The sequence below is a fragment of the Schistocerca serialis genome, chromosome 3 (assembly GCF_023864345.2).
Source record: "Schistocerca serialis cubense isolate TAMUIC-IGC-003099 chromosome 3, iqSchSeri2.2, whole genome shotgun sequence".
Lineage (NCBI taxonomy): Eukaryota > Metazoa > Arthropoda > Insecta > Orthoptera > Acrididae > Schistocerca > Schistocerca serialis.
In genome coordinates this window covers 125,313,793-125,327,798 of record NC_064640.1, presented here as the reverse complement: position 1 = coordinate 125,327,798, position 14,006 = coordinate 125,313,793, and the positions used below count along the sequence as shown (strand labels likewise).

General features: G+C 42.0%; 1 protein-coding gene across 1 annotated transcript in view; it reads right to left on the bottom strand.

Moving 5' to 3' along the window:
• LOC126469815 (ephrin-B1) overlaps positions 1 to 14,006 on the bottom strand; it is a 576,130-nt gene that overhangs the window by 48,311 nt on the left and 513,813 nt on the right. Inside the window, exon 2 of the mRNA XM_050097094.1 lies at positions 9,129 to 9,270. Coding sequence (XP_049953051.1) covers positions 9,129 to 9,270 — 142 coding nt within the window. The remainder of the gene's footprint in view (positions 1 to 9,128; positions 9,271 to 14,006) is intronic.

Sequence of the window (14,006 nt, the reverse complement as noted above, 5' to 3'; positions counted from 1 at the left end):
TGACTGCAGTGAGGGCGTAAAAAGTTTGGTGTAACGTTTATCGCTGAGAAGAGAGAGGGTGAAACGCGGAGCCGGAACATTACCTTCTGGCCTCAAATAACACAAAGGGAACAAACGGTCTTAACATCCCCATCCGACAGATGGAGCACCGTCAACAGTATCACATGTCCTCACTCCAATAAGACACTACGGAAAGGTTTTGAACTTAACCAAAGACATAGGCGCAAAGTCTTGCGATTGGCATCTATACGTCACTATGGTAACCGAGAGTACGAGTCGACCACCACGGCACAAGCCTGAGTACAAAATGGTTCAAATGGCTCTGAGCACTATGGGTCTTAACATCTGAGGTCATCAGACCCCTAGAACTTAAAACTACTTAAACCGAACTAACCTAAGAACATCACACACATCCATGCCCGAGGCAGGATTCGAAGCTGCGATCGTAGCGGTCGCGAGGTTCCAGACTGAAGCGCCTAGAACCGCTCGGCCGCACCGGCCGGCTAAGCCTGAGTAAGCAACCCCATCTCCGGAGGCAGCTACGTCATGTGTCCAATACAATATGCGCCTAAGTTCACTATAGCAAAGCAGGTAGCACATAAAGGTTCTTGGATGAAATAATGGAAAACCATAGCTAGTGTGTGTAGAAGGCTGCCTACATGGATAAGTCAGTGGAGACCTAAGATAATAGTTTCAGCGTACAGTCGATATTTCAGAACGATCTAACAGTTGACAACGAGTGTTCAGGTACAGAAAATCATGTTTCCTCTCTTTTCCAGTATCCCAAACCTTGGAAACTGGTAGCTAATTAAAATCGGAACACCGGCAGACTTTTGGTAATGTTGGGAAGATTCTAAAACTTGTGCGTGATAATTAAGAAAAAATACGAAGTTGTGAATGGTTCAAATGGCTCTGAGCACTATGGGACTTAACATCTGAGGTCATCAGACCCCTAGAACTTACAACTACATAAACCTAACTAACCTAAGGGCATCACACACATCCATGCCCGAGGCAGGATTCGAACCTGCGACCGTAGCGGTCACGCGGTTCCAGACTGATGCGCCTAGAACCGCACGGCCACACCGGCCGGCTGTGAAGTTAAAAATAATTCCTTTATTTCGTCGTTTTAGTTTTCTTTAGTGTGTTATGTGCTCAATTGATTACAAACACAATAATTCCCTATAAAAACGTAGGCATGCCCATTTTTATCATATAAAACATCTGGAAATGGAAATGTCGTGTGGCTGAAGACAACACAACACCCAGTCCCTGAGCGGGGAAAATCTCCGACCCAGCCGGGAATCGAACACAGGCCCCGTAGCATAGCATTCCGTCGCGGTGACCATTTTTTTTTATATAATCTCATTTTGATCGTTGCATTTGTTCGGGGCAGACGTCCTATGACACCCGATGAAGTTCTTTGTTGATCCATCCACTCAGTTTTTTTATTACAAAGGGCAGCTACCCCTCTGACCGATCACGCTGAACTACCCCGTGCCGGCAACCATTCAGCTATCGAGGTAGACTATGAAACAACTGAATACAATACAGCATAATATTGGCAGTCTCGAAGGTACGCAGTATTGTGCAGCAACGGTAACTTCGGGACTATCGACCCGAAGTGAACCGACATCTGTTCGCGCAAATAGAAGCTCACCATTATTTCATAAAGGGCATTTCTGACAGGATCGTAACGTCAAAATTGACTGTTGGTGCAACAGGCTCACGGATTTCTGCGGCTATGGTACGTCCGTGTGTCGTCAAAATCAAGAAATGGAGGGAGCAGATAATGAATCCACACAGTCCATGCTATGGAATCGTCGCCGAAAATAACATAATCCACAAACAGTCAAAATCAGTAACACGCCTCGTTTCTCTTGTAAAACAACCGATCCTCAACCCAGAGGACCGTTTTTTTTTTGTGTGAGCCTTTCGCGTCAGTAGTTATGATTAGTATTGTTCGTTGTTGTATGCGGTCTTCTTGTTCTCTCAGTCGAAATTAACAAATTACTTTTTTTCCATTTCGTCAGAGAACATGTTCGCTTCATCGAAAATGTCTTGTAACTTCTTCATGGTTCACAAAACCCAGAGTTCACAATTTGCAGAGACGTGTTTAAAAATCAAGAAAATTCCTCGAAAGCTGAAACTATAACGCTGATGAAACGTTTTAATGTTCCATCTCCTTCATCACAACTACAGATGCAGTCCACTATTTCTCCAACGGTAGATCCCACAAAGACGTCATCAAATAACTGCTATGGAATCATGACTCTGTACGAAAACAAAGAGTGAAGCAGAGGCATTCAAACGTAGTATATGCAGTCGGAATAAAGGGAGCAGCGGTTATATCATAAATGTTTCTGTAACCATGGATTACGTTAAGTCTTCAAAGTGTTTTCTCTACACACATTAGCCGCTCTTGTTAGCTGACGGTGTACTTGCGCAAGAATACGGAATGAATTTAATGAAACAGCTGGAGAAAAGGCACGGCAAACCACGGCTGTTACAGCGGGAGACAGGTCATTACCCAAGAAACAGGCTATTAACACAAAACTGGCCGTGTTACGCTAAGAAGTCAACGTATTTCCAGAGCGAAGCGGTCGGCAGCGCTTTCTGCAGCCGGACTTAATCCAAAGTAAAGGAAAATCTCGAAGTTACAATTTACATTTCGCTGCCAGCATTGTCACTGGAGATTCGAAAGGGCATATAATTTTTTTTACTGGCTTTAAACTGAGCCTATAAATTTGTCGACTTAAATATTTTGTACTTTGAGAGGCTTCTAGTTCTTTCGCTTGGTGTTCTGTGTCTTGTTTTCTCTAAGTCCTAAGAGATGTTCACTGAAAAATGGGGAAATCCACTTTTCAGTGTTACATTGGTAATACCAGTACCTCATCGTCTTACTGTGGCAAAATGTTCCCTGGGCTATTATGTTTTATCCGTACAAAACGTTTCACATTGTTTCAAAAGTATCATCATTTTTTGTTTTTGTTTTTGCGCTGTAGCGATAAATTTCAGAAGTTCATTTCAATTTTGTATTATACAGTATATTGTCGTTCACTGTGTAAAGTTAGCAAAGGGATCGATTTTGCACATGTCCGTGCGTTGTTGTACGAAGATGACAGAGCAAATCAAAATCCAGTTACAAAATTTATTAAGATTCTATGTAATGTGAGATTCGATTTGCAGTTGTAATATTAAACGCTTTCTACAATTATCGGTTGAGCATTACAATTATTATTATCAATATCAACAGTATTATTGTTACTATTATTATATGAACTATTATGCCCGTATTCAAACGTTTTTATTCATTAGGAGAGTGCACCACATCAATGACGAATATTTCTAAGTCGGTGCGAATATGTTTAGGTGCTTTAGGAATTGCTGTCCATTGCCTTCCTCCGACTTTTAAATTGAGGACCTACTGTTTAATCTGAAACACATTAGAACCCAGCATTTTTCACCCTAGTACTGCTAGGAGAAGTGACAGCATAAAATACTAGGACTGACTAAGGATTGCGGATATTTTGGCTTGGATCTACCCGCTGAACTATCTTTTTTCCTTCTTTTTTTTTTTTTAAGATAGATCATTTAAGTTTTATGCAACAGAAATTTCTGGAAAACTAATTACATACTGGGCATTTTACATATTTCGGGAACTGTATGGTTCAAATGGTTCTGAGCACTATGGGACTTAACATCTGAGGTCATCAGTCCCCTAGAACTTAGAACTACTAAAACCTAACTAACCTAAGGACATCACACACATCCATGCCCGAGGCAGGATTCGAACCTGCGACCGTAGCAGTCGCGCGGCTCCGGACTGAAGCGCCTAGAACCGCACGGCCACACCGGCCGGCGGCATATCTGTTCATCATTGCTAGCATAGAGGCCCGGTTTCTAACCGGGATTCGATCCCGTGATCTTATGGTCTCCGCGCTCGCACTATATCACTAGACCACCATGCCCGACGCCATGTGTGGAATCCAACCGGGGAAGGCTGCCACATTTAATCACGCTCGTCAAGACAAGCATGTCATCAGTCACCGCCAGAACAGTCTGATGGTTATGCTGAAGTGTAAACTGCGCTTACATACCAATACGAAGAAAATCAGGCGTTGCAAAACTCGTGAAATGTCAGAGAACGAACACGAGATGTGGGAAAGAAAACGTGATCACAGTCCTCATACTGGAAAGATTGATGGTGCCAGCTGTCCGTAAACTATGAGCTTGCTCTTGCTGCTGGGACTGTGTTTGAAAGAAGGCCGTCGCTGCACCCGTTGCTCTAAAGTATAAGAAACGCTAAATCTGCTAGCTTAATCAATTGGCATGTTGTTTACTGATCTTCTCACTTTATTTTGTGATTACCTTTTAACGTTGTTAATGGCATTTAGATATACGAGGTGTGGCTAGAAAAAAACCGGACTAGTACTGGTGAAAGAATAAAACGAATGCAATAAGGCTGAAAGTCGCGTGGCCTGTCACGTGACTCTCGCTCCGCCTACTGCTCGAGTTTCATCTGCCTCCTGCACTCAGTCTGCCCGTGGCGTCTGTTTTAAGTAGTTGACGTTTTGTCTGTGCGTCGGAAAATGTTGAGTGTACGGAAAGAACAGCGTGTCAACATCAAATTTTGTTTCAAACTAGGAAAATCTGCAAGTGAAACGTTTGTAATGTTACAACAAGTGTACGGCGATGATTGTTTATCGCGAACACAAGTGTTTGAGTGGTTTAAACGATTTAAAGATGGCCGCGAAGACACCAGTGATGACACTCGCACTGGCAGACCATTGTCAGCAAAAACTGATGCAAACATTGAAAAAATCGGTAAACTTGTTCGACAAGATCGCCGTTTAACAATCAGAGCAGTGTCTGAGTTAACAGGAGTTGACAAGGAAAGTGTTAGGCAGATTCTTCATGAAAGTTACAACATGAACAAAGTGTGTTCAAAAATGGTTCCAAAGTGTCTCACAATTGAACAGAAGGAACGCCGAAGAATGATTTGTTCTGACATCCTGGAAAACATTGAAAGTGATCCCACCTTCTTACAAAATGTTATTACTTGCGATGAATCGTGGTTTTTTACTTACGATCCCGAAACTAAACGCCAATCGATGCATTGGAAAACTCCTGGTTCTCCACGACAAAAAAAAGCACGAATGTCAAAATCGAAATTCAAGGCAATGATGATCGTTTTTTTGACATCAAAGGGATTGTGCACATTGGTTGGGTACCAGAGGGACAAACAGTGAATCAGCATTACTACATTAGCGTCCTGGCTACCCTACGTGAGCGAGTACGGAGAAAACGGAACGATTTGTGGAGAAAAAAGTCATGGATCCTTCACCAAGACAATGCCCCAGCTCACAGTGCGTTGTCAGGGAAGACGTTTTTGGCAAAACACAACATTCCCATCTTAGATCATCCACCCTACTCACCTGATTTGGCACCCTGTGACTTTTTTCTTTTCCCTAAAGTCAAGTCAGCTTTGAAAGGAACTAGATTTGAGACTGTTGAAGCAGTAAAAGAAAAAGCGACGGAAGTAATGTATGGACTTACCGAAAATGATCTGCAGCATTGCTATGAACAGTGGAAAATTCGTATGGAGCGGTGTAGAGACCGAGGAGGAGAGTACATTGAAGGAGATAACATGAAATTGTAAATAATTGTAAATAAATGTTTTTTCCAGCATCAGTCCGGTTTTTTTCTAGCCGCACCTCGTACATACGGTCTGCTCAGTTTTAAGCAATTCACGCGTTATTAAATAAAATTTACCATTATTTATGGAACTTAGTACTGAAGTACAATCCGCGGCAGTACGACGGGATTAGCGCGGCGCTGTAGCCTGCGGTTCATTTCCTCCCAACTTTAATTTGCACTCCTGTACGCCGTGGCATTTTGGCACCACAATTGCGGCGGCTCATTTTCTGGTGAAAATGAGGGGGAGCGGCCCACGTCATTAGGTAGATTCGATACCGAGTAACCGCAAATACCTTGGGGGGCGCGAAGCCGCGACTCCGCAGGTTCTGCCGCCTATCTTCAGCACGGAGACTCAACACCGAAAGCTGTACGAGACTCCAGGGCCACGATCTTTTCATTGTTTGCTGATATCTGCGAATATTTCACGCGATCCCGTGAGCAACCTTAACGCGAAATTGGATAGAAATGGATGTAGTCCACATCGCTCGGTACTTCAGGGGAATTTTTGAAATACCTTCTTCTTTCTTTGGTCATCTACAGACCACGTTAAGTAACTTCCTCATGATGTTGTCTTCTTTCTAGATTTTCAGTCTTCCCAGTATCTCTTCCTTCTTTCATTGTGTTCTTTTTTCTTTCATCTGTCTCATCTTTTCCCGAAAACTCGCGACTTACTAATCTTGTTTCTGTGTAGAATGTCTGCTTTCGTAACATTGATTTCTGCTAAGTCCGTTTCACTACCTTGAACCAACTAATATGCGTTTTGGGATTTTTGTCGCAACGGTCAAACACTTTTTTAGTCAGTGCACATAAAATGAAATTCTTCTTTTCCTGAGAGCATCAGATAGTTTACTTCTTCTCATCCACGTACTCGAAAATTTTCTTGGACCAAGTATTTTTTGTAGTACCTCCCTTTCCTTTTTCTCCAAATCGTCAATCTGACGAGGACTAAACGTTCTGCTGCATAAAGGCTCTCCGCTTTTATGACAGTGTTGTCATGTTAGACTTTTGTTTTTACTGAGAGTGATTTTTTGTTGTAAATGCCCTTCGTTAACTGATACGCCATTTCCATTTTCTAGGCTCTATTTTTGTCTGCCTCTTTATGTAGACCGCTAGGTTGTATTATTTCCCCAACGTACTTAAATGTATACCCATTGTTAATTCTACCGTATACTGTATTTTGGAGCAACTTAAATGTTCGTTATGAATTCTGTCTTCTGGAAAGAAACTTGTAATCCAGCTTTCTCCGCTGTCTCTTTCAACAGGCTGATTTGCTTAGTTGCTGCATCGATGTTTTCCGAAAATATTGCTTAATCATCTGCAAACGCTAGACAGCCGATATTGACGTTAGAATTTTTTATATCGCAATCTGATTTCTTGCATTCCTTTTTCGTGAGTCTAAGATTTCATTCCCTTACTAACTTTTCCGAAACGGAGTTGAAGAGCTACGGGAAGAGGTCGTCAGCATGCCTTATACCAGTATTTATTTCGAATGGTTCCGAAATATCTCCACGGAATTTTAGTAAGTACTTTGTTTTTTTTCAATGTTTCTTTAACTGTTCCCAAAGTTTTTTGTCTGTGCCGAATCCTTCTGGCCTGCTGAAGAGTGTTGCTCTGTCTACGGAGTCGTAGGCTTTTTTGACGTCTACAAAGTTTAAGACAAGATTTTTCATTCTTAGACAATAGTTCCTTGTCAGTTTCAAATTCATAATCTGTGCTACTCAGGATACCTATATTTTCCCTTAACCATCCGTTCAAGATAATCCCAAGAGCCTTCGTGCAATGTACGTCAAGACATTTATCGTTCCCTGAGTATTTTTTGATGTATTCGTTGCTATTTCTTGTCAGATGTTTCTAACAGTTTTGTTCCTCGAATAACAGCGGGAGTAATTTGTCAGCTGTCGAACGACACAGAATACCTAAACTGATATTAATAACAGAATAAAAAAAATCGCATGTATCACTTTTCAGCACGCCCTCGTAAGTGCACTCGGCAGGAATAGTCTGATATTTCTCTGTTAACACCTAACTGCTTAAAGACAAATGTAAAATGCATGCTGTTGTCTAAAGGTGAACCTATCAGTTTTGAAACCGTTAACAGCTCTGTTTTGAATAAAGAGAAGAAATGCAGTTATAATTTGAATACGAAATTACCTGTATTTTCACACAGCCATGGTCTCGTGATATCACGTTTCGACAACACACCATTAATTCTCTATATTCTAAAGAAAAAAGGTTGAGACAGTGACCTATTCTCACGCAGCGTGCGAAACAAGAATTTGAAATAACTGCTAGTGCGTCTAAATTTAATCTGCCGTGAGGGCAGGGTGAGGCACGAAGTGGCGGAGTGTCGCGGACCAGCAGACGTCGGCAATGGGAGGATCACGCGAACAGAGAACAGGGAAGCCGTGACGGATGGGATACTAGACCCGACGCCTAAGACTTCCACAAGCGTCGACCTATAGCACTCCCTTTCACACCTTCCCGTTAACAGAAAGACACCGGAGACCTCTCAAAAAACTTCTCTCTGTTCCAAGAAAAATTTTTCAGCCTTCTTTGCAAATCTACTGCTCAGTTTTCGATCTTTAGCTCGAATAATATGCCGAATATTTTCTGTTAGTATTCTGTGGGTGACTCATTAGGGAGGGAGCACTAAAGCATGTTTTACTGGAACGGAAGAAAGTATCGGCTGAAATCGTGTTGAAAGACATCATGACAGTGGGCTGGAGCGATTTCGGGAAGTAAAACTAAAAAAAAATTTATCTCATTACTGCCGGACTAGGCATCAAATTTCCCTCTTTCGACATAAGTTTTACATCTCCCTGTGTATTATGGGCAGTCTTTCATTCTGAAAGTGTCGACAGCACACCGTGTTGCATGAAACACGTTCGTATCTGCATGTTCATCCATGCTCCTCCATTACCTTGAATTTTTCCCCTGCGAGCTGCTATAGTCATTCCAGACTCAAGAGTGTCATGACCTCAAGCCTCCCCTGACACACAGTTATGCTCATGCTCTATCTGCTCAAACGCCAAACACGGTCGAGGTGGCTGGGACACTGTACTCTCGTTCTGGATCTATCATTTCACGCCCATTATTGAGATATTATGTGGTTCACTACACCACATCTAGTGAAATCTCGAGATTGGTCATCAACCAAACTTCTCTCTGATTCCCTCCCCCACTCTTCTCCCCCTGAACAATTATCACTTTTCATCTCTGGACTCGGATCCAATCGTAGAGGATAGTTTCAAATGTTCAGAACATTTCAGGTGGAAACAAGAGGAAACTCTGCTGAAATCAGTTCTGTGGACACACTTATTTGTGAAAAGCTATTCTCTTAATACTGCTACCAACTTTATACTAACAATGTCCCGCATACGATGTTTTCAGTGAAGAATACAGAATACTGGCAATGCAGCAATACTCACATTGTATATGATATACTTTTCAGCGTCTTCCTCGTGAGTTCCAGGCATGTAGACTGGGCAGATGATGTTCACCTGGTCGTACTCGAAAGGTATGTTCCCTTTATTCACATCTATTATGTGATCGGTGTTGTCTATCCTAAATCTGCAACAAAAAAGAAAGTCAAACATTAAGTAATGTGCATTTCAGTAGTTATATACATAAATGACTGTGGCTGGTGGGGGAAAAAGTTTTAGTGGAACAGTTTTTCACACTATCTCATGTTTTTAAATAAACAAATAAATCAATAGTCATTTCTGGCAAATAAAAATTTTGGATTTTAACCTGAGCCATATATCGTCAAGAAGTATCAGCTATATTCAGTAAGTATTCAAAGCAAATAAATATATCTATAAAAATTATCATCGTGAAATGTCATACGAAAGTGGAGGAAGACACTGGTGGTCTGAATCTTTTGGAGTGACCGCGAAGTGTGCCTGAATAGCTCACAGCTCATGTAGTGCGAATGGCGCCGGATTCGAGTGCCTATTAGTGTCGCAGTTTTAATGTGCAGATCGTTTCATTAAATATATTTTTATTATAATTACCAGCAACAAATAGTTAGGGCTTAGTCTTTACATTCACAGGAACGAAAGAAGGGAGGGTAAGGTCTAACGTCCCGTCGACGTCGAGGTCATCGAAGATTGGAAAAGGATGCGAAGAGAAATCAGCCACATCCTTTTGAAAGGAACCCTTTCGGCACCAGCCATAAGCGATTTAGGTAGACCATACAAAATCTTCAGCAACAGTAACAGATACAGAGAGGGTCAATAAAAACCCACTGAACTGTTTCACAGTCATTTGTATGGTACGTGCCATGCGGTTCTGATCGACGTAAAAACGGATATATGTATAATGGGAATGCCAATCGCATTCCTGCGTACAGCTTCGCCTACCGGCTGAAGGATAAAACGTCCGGAGTGAAGGACGTGACGTCAAAAGCGACGCAAATGCTGTCCTCTGCTCCTTTCAGCACCAGTTGGTAATCTCCAACGAAGCTGATTTGTGTTGCAGTATAAAAACTGCTTTTAAAGAGCATGTATCACAGCTAATGAAATGGTTTGAAAATACTTCCAAGCAATGCAGACAAATTCGAGGCACAGTCAGACCCATTTAGAATCAAAACACATTCTGAATTTACTTCGTTAGAAGAAGAAAATCTTATTGAGCTATCTTGCGATATTATATTAGAGGCACAATTTTACAGCATGCATCTTGTGATTTTTTGGTTATCAGAAAAAAGATTAATATCCGTTGTGCAGTACTAAAGCTCAATGAACCTTAATTCTATCTGCAAGATCTGATTCGTGTGAAGCTGGATTTCCGCTGATCGCTGTAGCAAGGACTAAATACTGTGCAAATAATTGATATGGATCAGGAAATGAGGATAGTCATACCCAATCTCATCCAAAAATTTGAAAGTTATGTAATGAACAGAAAGTTCATATATAGCACTAATTATTTTAATGAGCAAATTGCTACTTAGTCGAAAACTGGGATAGTGAAACCGTAGCTGTTTGTTCAGTAAAATGTTAAAAAATAACTGAAATACGCGTTTTAAATTCAAACGTGTGTTTCAGTTATTTTTAAACTAACTTAACCGCATCAACTGTGGATTTTAGTCACACTAAATACACAGTGTTATGACTTAGGGTGCTAAGGAAAAACTGATATATTCAAAGAGCCGGGAACCAAAAAATGTTTGAGAGCTACTGAGGTAAAGGTTTCTGTTGACTCCGTATTCACATAATACTCGTCCTCTTGACTTTGCGGAAATTTTTTTCTGCTCCTAAGATCCAGGTAAGTTCCGTCAGGGCAGTCGGGAAGAAGTCTACTGCCGGTTGGGTACCACACTAAATCAAGACTTTCATGTCTTCTAGCAAAACGGTTTAGGGTGTATCTTTACTCACAAAATGTCACCGATGATTGATGGTGCAGCGGAGCAGTTATCTCGTATCCGTCTGCTGGCGAACGAAACCGTTGCTCAGCGTTCAATAACAACTTTGCTTATTGGCTGCTGTAGGAATAATATTTTGTTTGCATTTTCCTGGAACAGTTCACTGGCTACTGCTAGACTTGGTAAGAAAATTATCCGATGTTGGAAAACTAAAAAAGTAGAGCACATTCGAATGACTGGTTTACAAAATACTGAAAAGGAGCCCTGCAGCAGCTAAAACTCGTGACTGAAATTTGGATATTGCACCTTGTTTGCGGCAGAGCCTTCAGCACAAGGAAGAAAGACCTCAGTGGACAACAAATGCTGAATTTTTCTGTATGCATTGCTTACACAACCTAGGATATAACGTGAGTATCTGCCTGCTTTACTGTAATTTAGCGTTAAAAGAAAGCTTGTAATCTGACGTCTGTAAAAATAGGCGTTGTTTTTATCATTAAACTACAATTAAAAATACGAGTTTCAGGTATCAAAAGTGTTTTTTTTATTGCATTGCAGAAGAGGCAATAAAAGAAATCTACGCTCTTCGAGAACTACATTTTCCACACTAACCCCCGCACTGATTATGGAAGAAATGGCACTTGTTGCTGTACCAAAACATGAACACGGCCTCCCGATCGCCTTTGGATCCATGAGTTTTGTACACTTTTAGAGCGAATAAACATGTTGTGGAGTATTAGGATTAATTCACGTACCGCAACGTAACTTTAACATTTCCTTATTTCCTGAGATCACCCCAAACTGGTGCAGTGTTGTACCAGGAGAGAAGTTTTATTCATTCGTTCAATCGTTCTTTGTGTCATAATAATCGCAGTGTGTTGAGAAGTTGGACAGGAGAGCGAGGGAAGAATAAATCACGTAAGAGGATTTCGTACAGACTTCGGGAGATAGCACAAAGATGGTCACCAAATAGTGAAGAAATTCAGTAATATTTAAAGACGAACTCGTAAATTTGGAAAAGTGCTACAAAAAACTTTAAGATAACTGCGCTTTCTCGCGATGAAAGTGAACGTTAGGACTATCTGAAATTCGTCTAAAAGGAGTCAAACAATACGACAAATGGAACTTTAAGCAAATTCACATAAGAACCGTTATATCAGAAAACAAAGCATACAAATTAACATCTTGTGTACCTTTTCGTCCCACAGAGTTCAGAATAAAAATAGAATATACCAGTCTTTTTCTTTTCCTTCTTTATGTACCCATATTTGACGAATTTATCATACAGATGGAAGAGGCGTAAAGATTTATTGTCTCTGGAAGGTTCCAGAAAGGGCAAGCAATCGTGGAGCGCTGGTGGCACGGAGGCTGTGTGCTCTGCAAATGGCACTCGGCACGTATTGAACTTTATGTTCCTCTGTCAGGCGGTCCATTAGACGCCTCCACCTGCGCCCGCTTCCCACGACGCTTTTTCCTTGCTAAAGCTTACGGCCAAGGGTGCGGGCAGATGTCGGGGGTGTCGGTTCCAGTAATAACCAAGTCTTTTTCCTCTCGATGGACGTTCTCAAGTCGAATGCGCTCGGCTGGCACGCAATGACGTAACGAATTTGTGCACTGAGAATAAGTACAATATTCACCATTTTTGGTACGCGTGAGTAAATTGTATGTCGGAAATACGCTGAACTGTTGCTTCGTAGACCAAGCCTACAACAACGAAGTGACCTGTTTTATGATCGTTTAATTAGCCTAAAACATCACTCACCTTAACATCGTGTGTTCCTTAGTAAACAATTACGGTACTATCACAAGAAAATGGCTCTGAGCACTATGGGACTTCTGAGGTCATCAGTCCCCTAAAACTTAGAACTACTTAAACCTAACTAACCTAAGGACATCACACACATCCATGCCCGAGGCAGGATTCGAACCTGCGACCGTAGCGGTCGCGCGGTTCCAGACTGTAGCGCCTAGAACCGCTCGGCCACTCCTGCCGGCCAGTTAATTCTTGGTCTCGATTCTTCGTTATAAACGACGCCCAGTTACGTCACGAAATTCACGTTATTACGGGCTTTTTGGGAGGCCAGCATCTGACTGTCACAAACCAATACGAAGGTGGAGTGATGGAGGAGCCTGTTTCAAAGAGTCGTGGGGAAGACCTTCTCTCTTGACTCATCAAAAAATGTTACAAACTGCGTCAAACCAACCTTATGACCGAAACAACAGCACCTCGTTGTCATACGTTAACTGAATAGTGATAAGCTTCTTTTCAGTAGGGTTTAGTAGGGTAGTTGGTGCTTCTCTTACTTTGCAGAACGAGGTATTTACTTTTTAATAATTCTTCTCGCGAAAAATGTGAACAGCAATTGGCATAAGAATTTCCGGTGTCGACTGGGTCACTCTGAAGCTAGATCTGCGCCCAGGGACACTCGAGCCCGCTTCCAGTACGGGACTTTCTATGACGAACAATGACGTTTTATCTTCTTGCCGGTCCATACAGCTTGCATGTTTCCGGCTGACGCTATGAGGTGAGCGGTGTTTTCAATCCGTGAATAAGGTTCTTTGTTTGTGCGGTCATGGCGCGTACAATGCGTCTCTGTCTGTAATGTATGCGCACATCGTTTCATTTCCTCCTGACAGCTGGGTTTCGCGCGCTTACCTTTCTGTTTGGAAACAGTTTAGAGAAATACGCGCGAACGCGCGAAAGCTCACGTTCTGAGTCACGTGACCGACAGGTCGAGCATTTCATTTCACACTCGTGTTCAGCGGCGCGAAGATTGCGCCTGTTCTGCGCGTTTGTTCAAATCTACGTTTTTGTGTTGTTTTGTCAGATAGTAGCGTACGCCGTTTCTCCTTCAGAAAACAAGGAGGGTTTGTTGGTACACGGCCACATCAGAACGACGGCTTACGAGATAGGCACGTGAGCCAGCCGAGGGTCGAACAAGCGCGC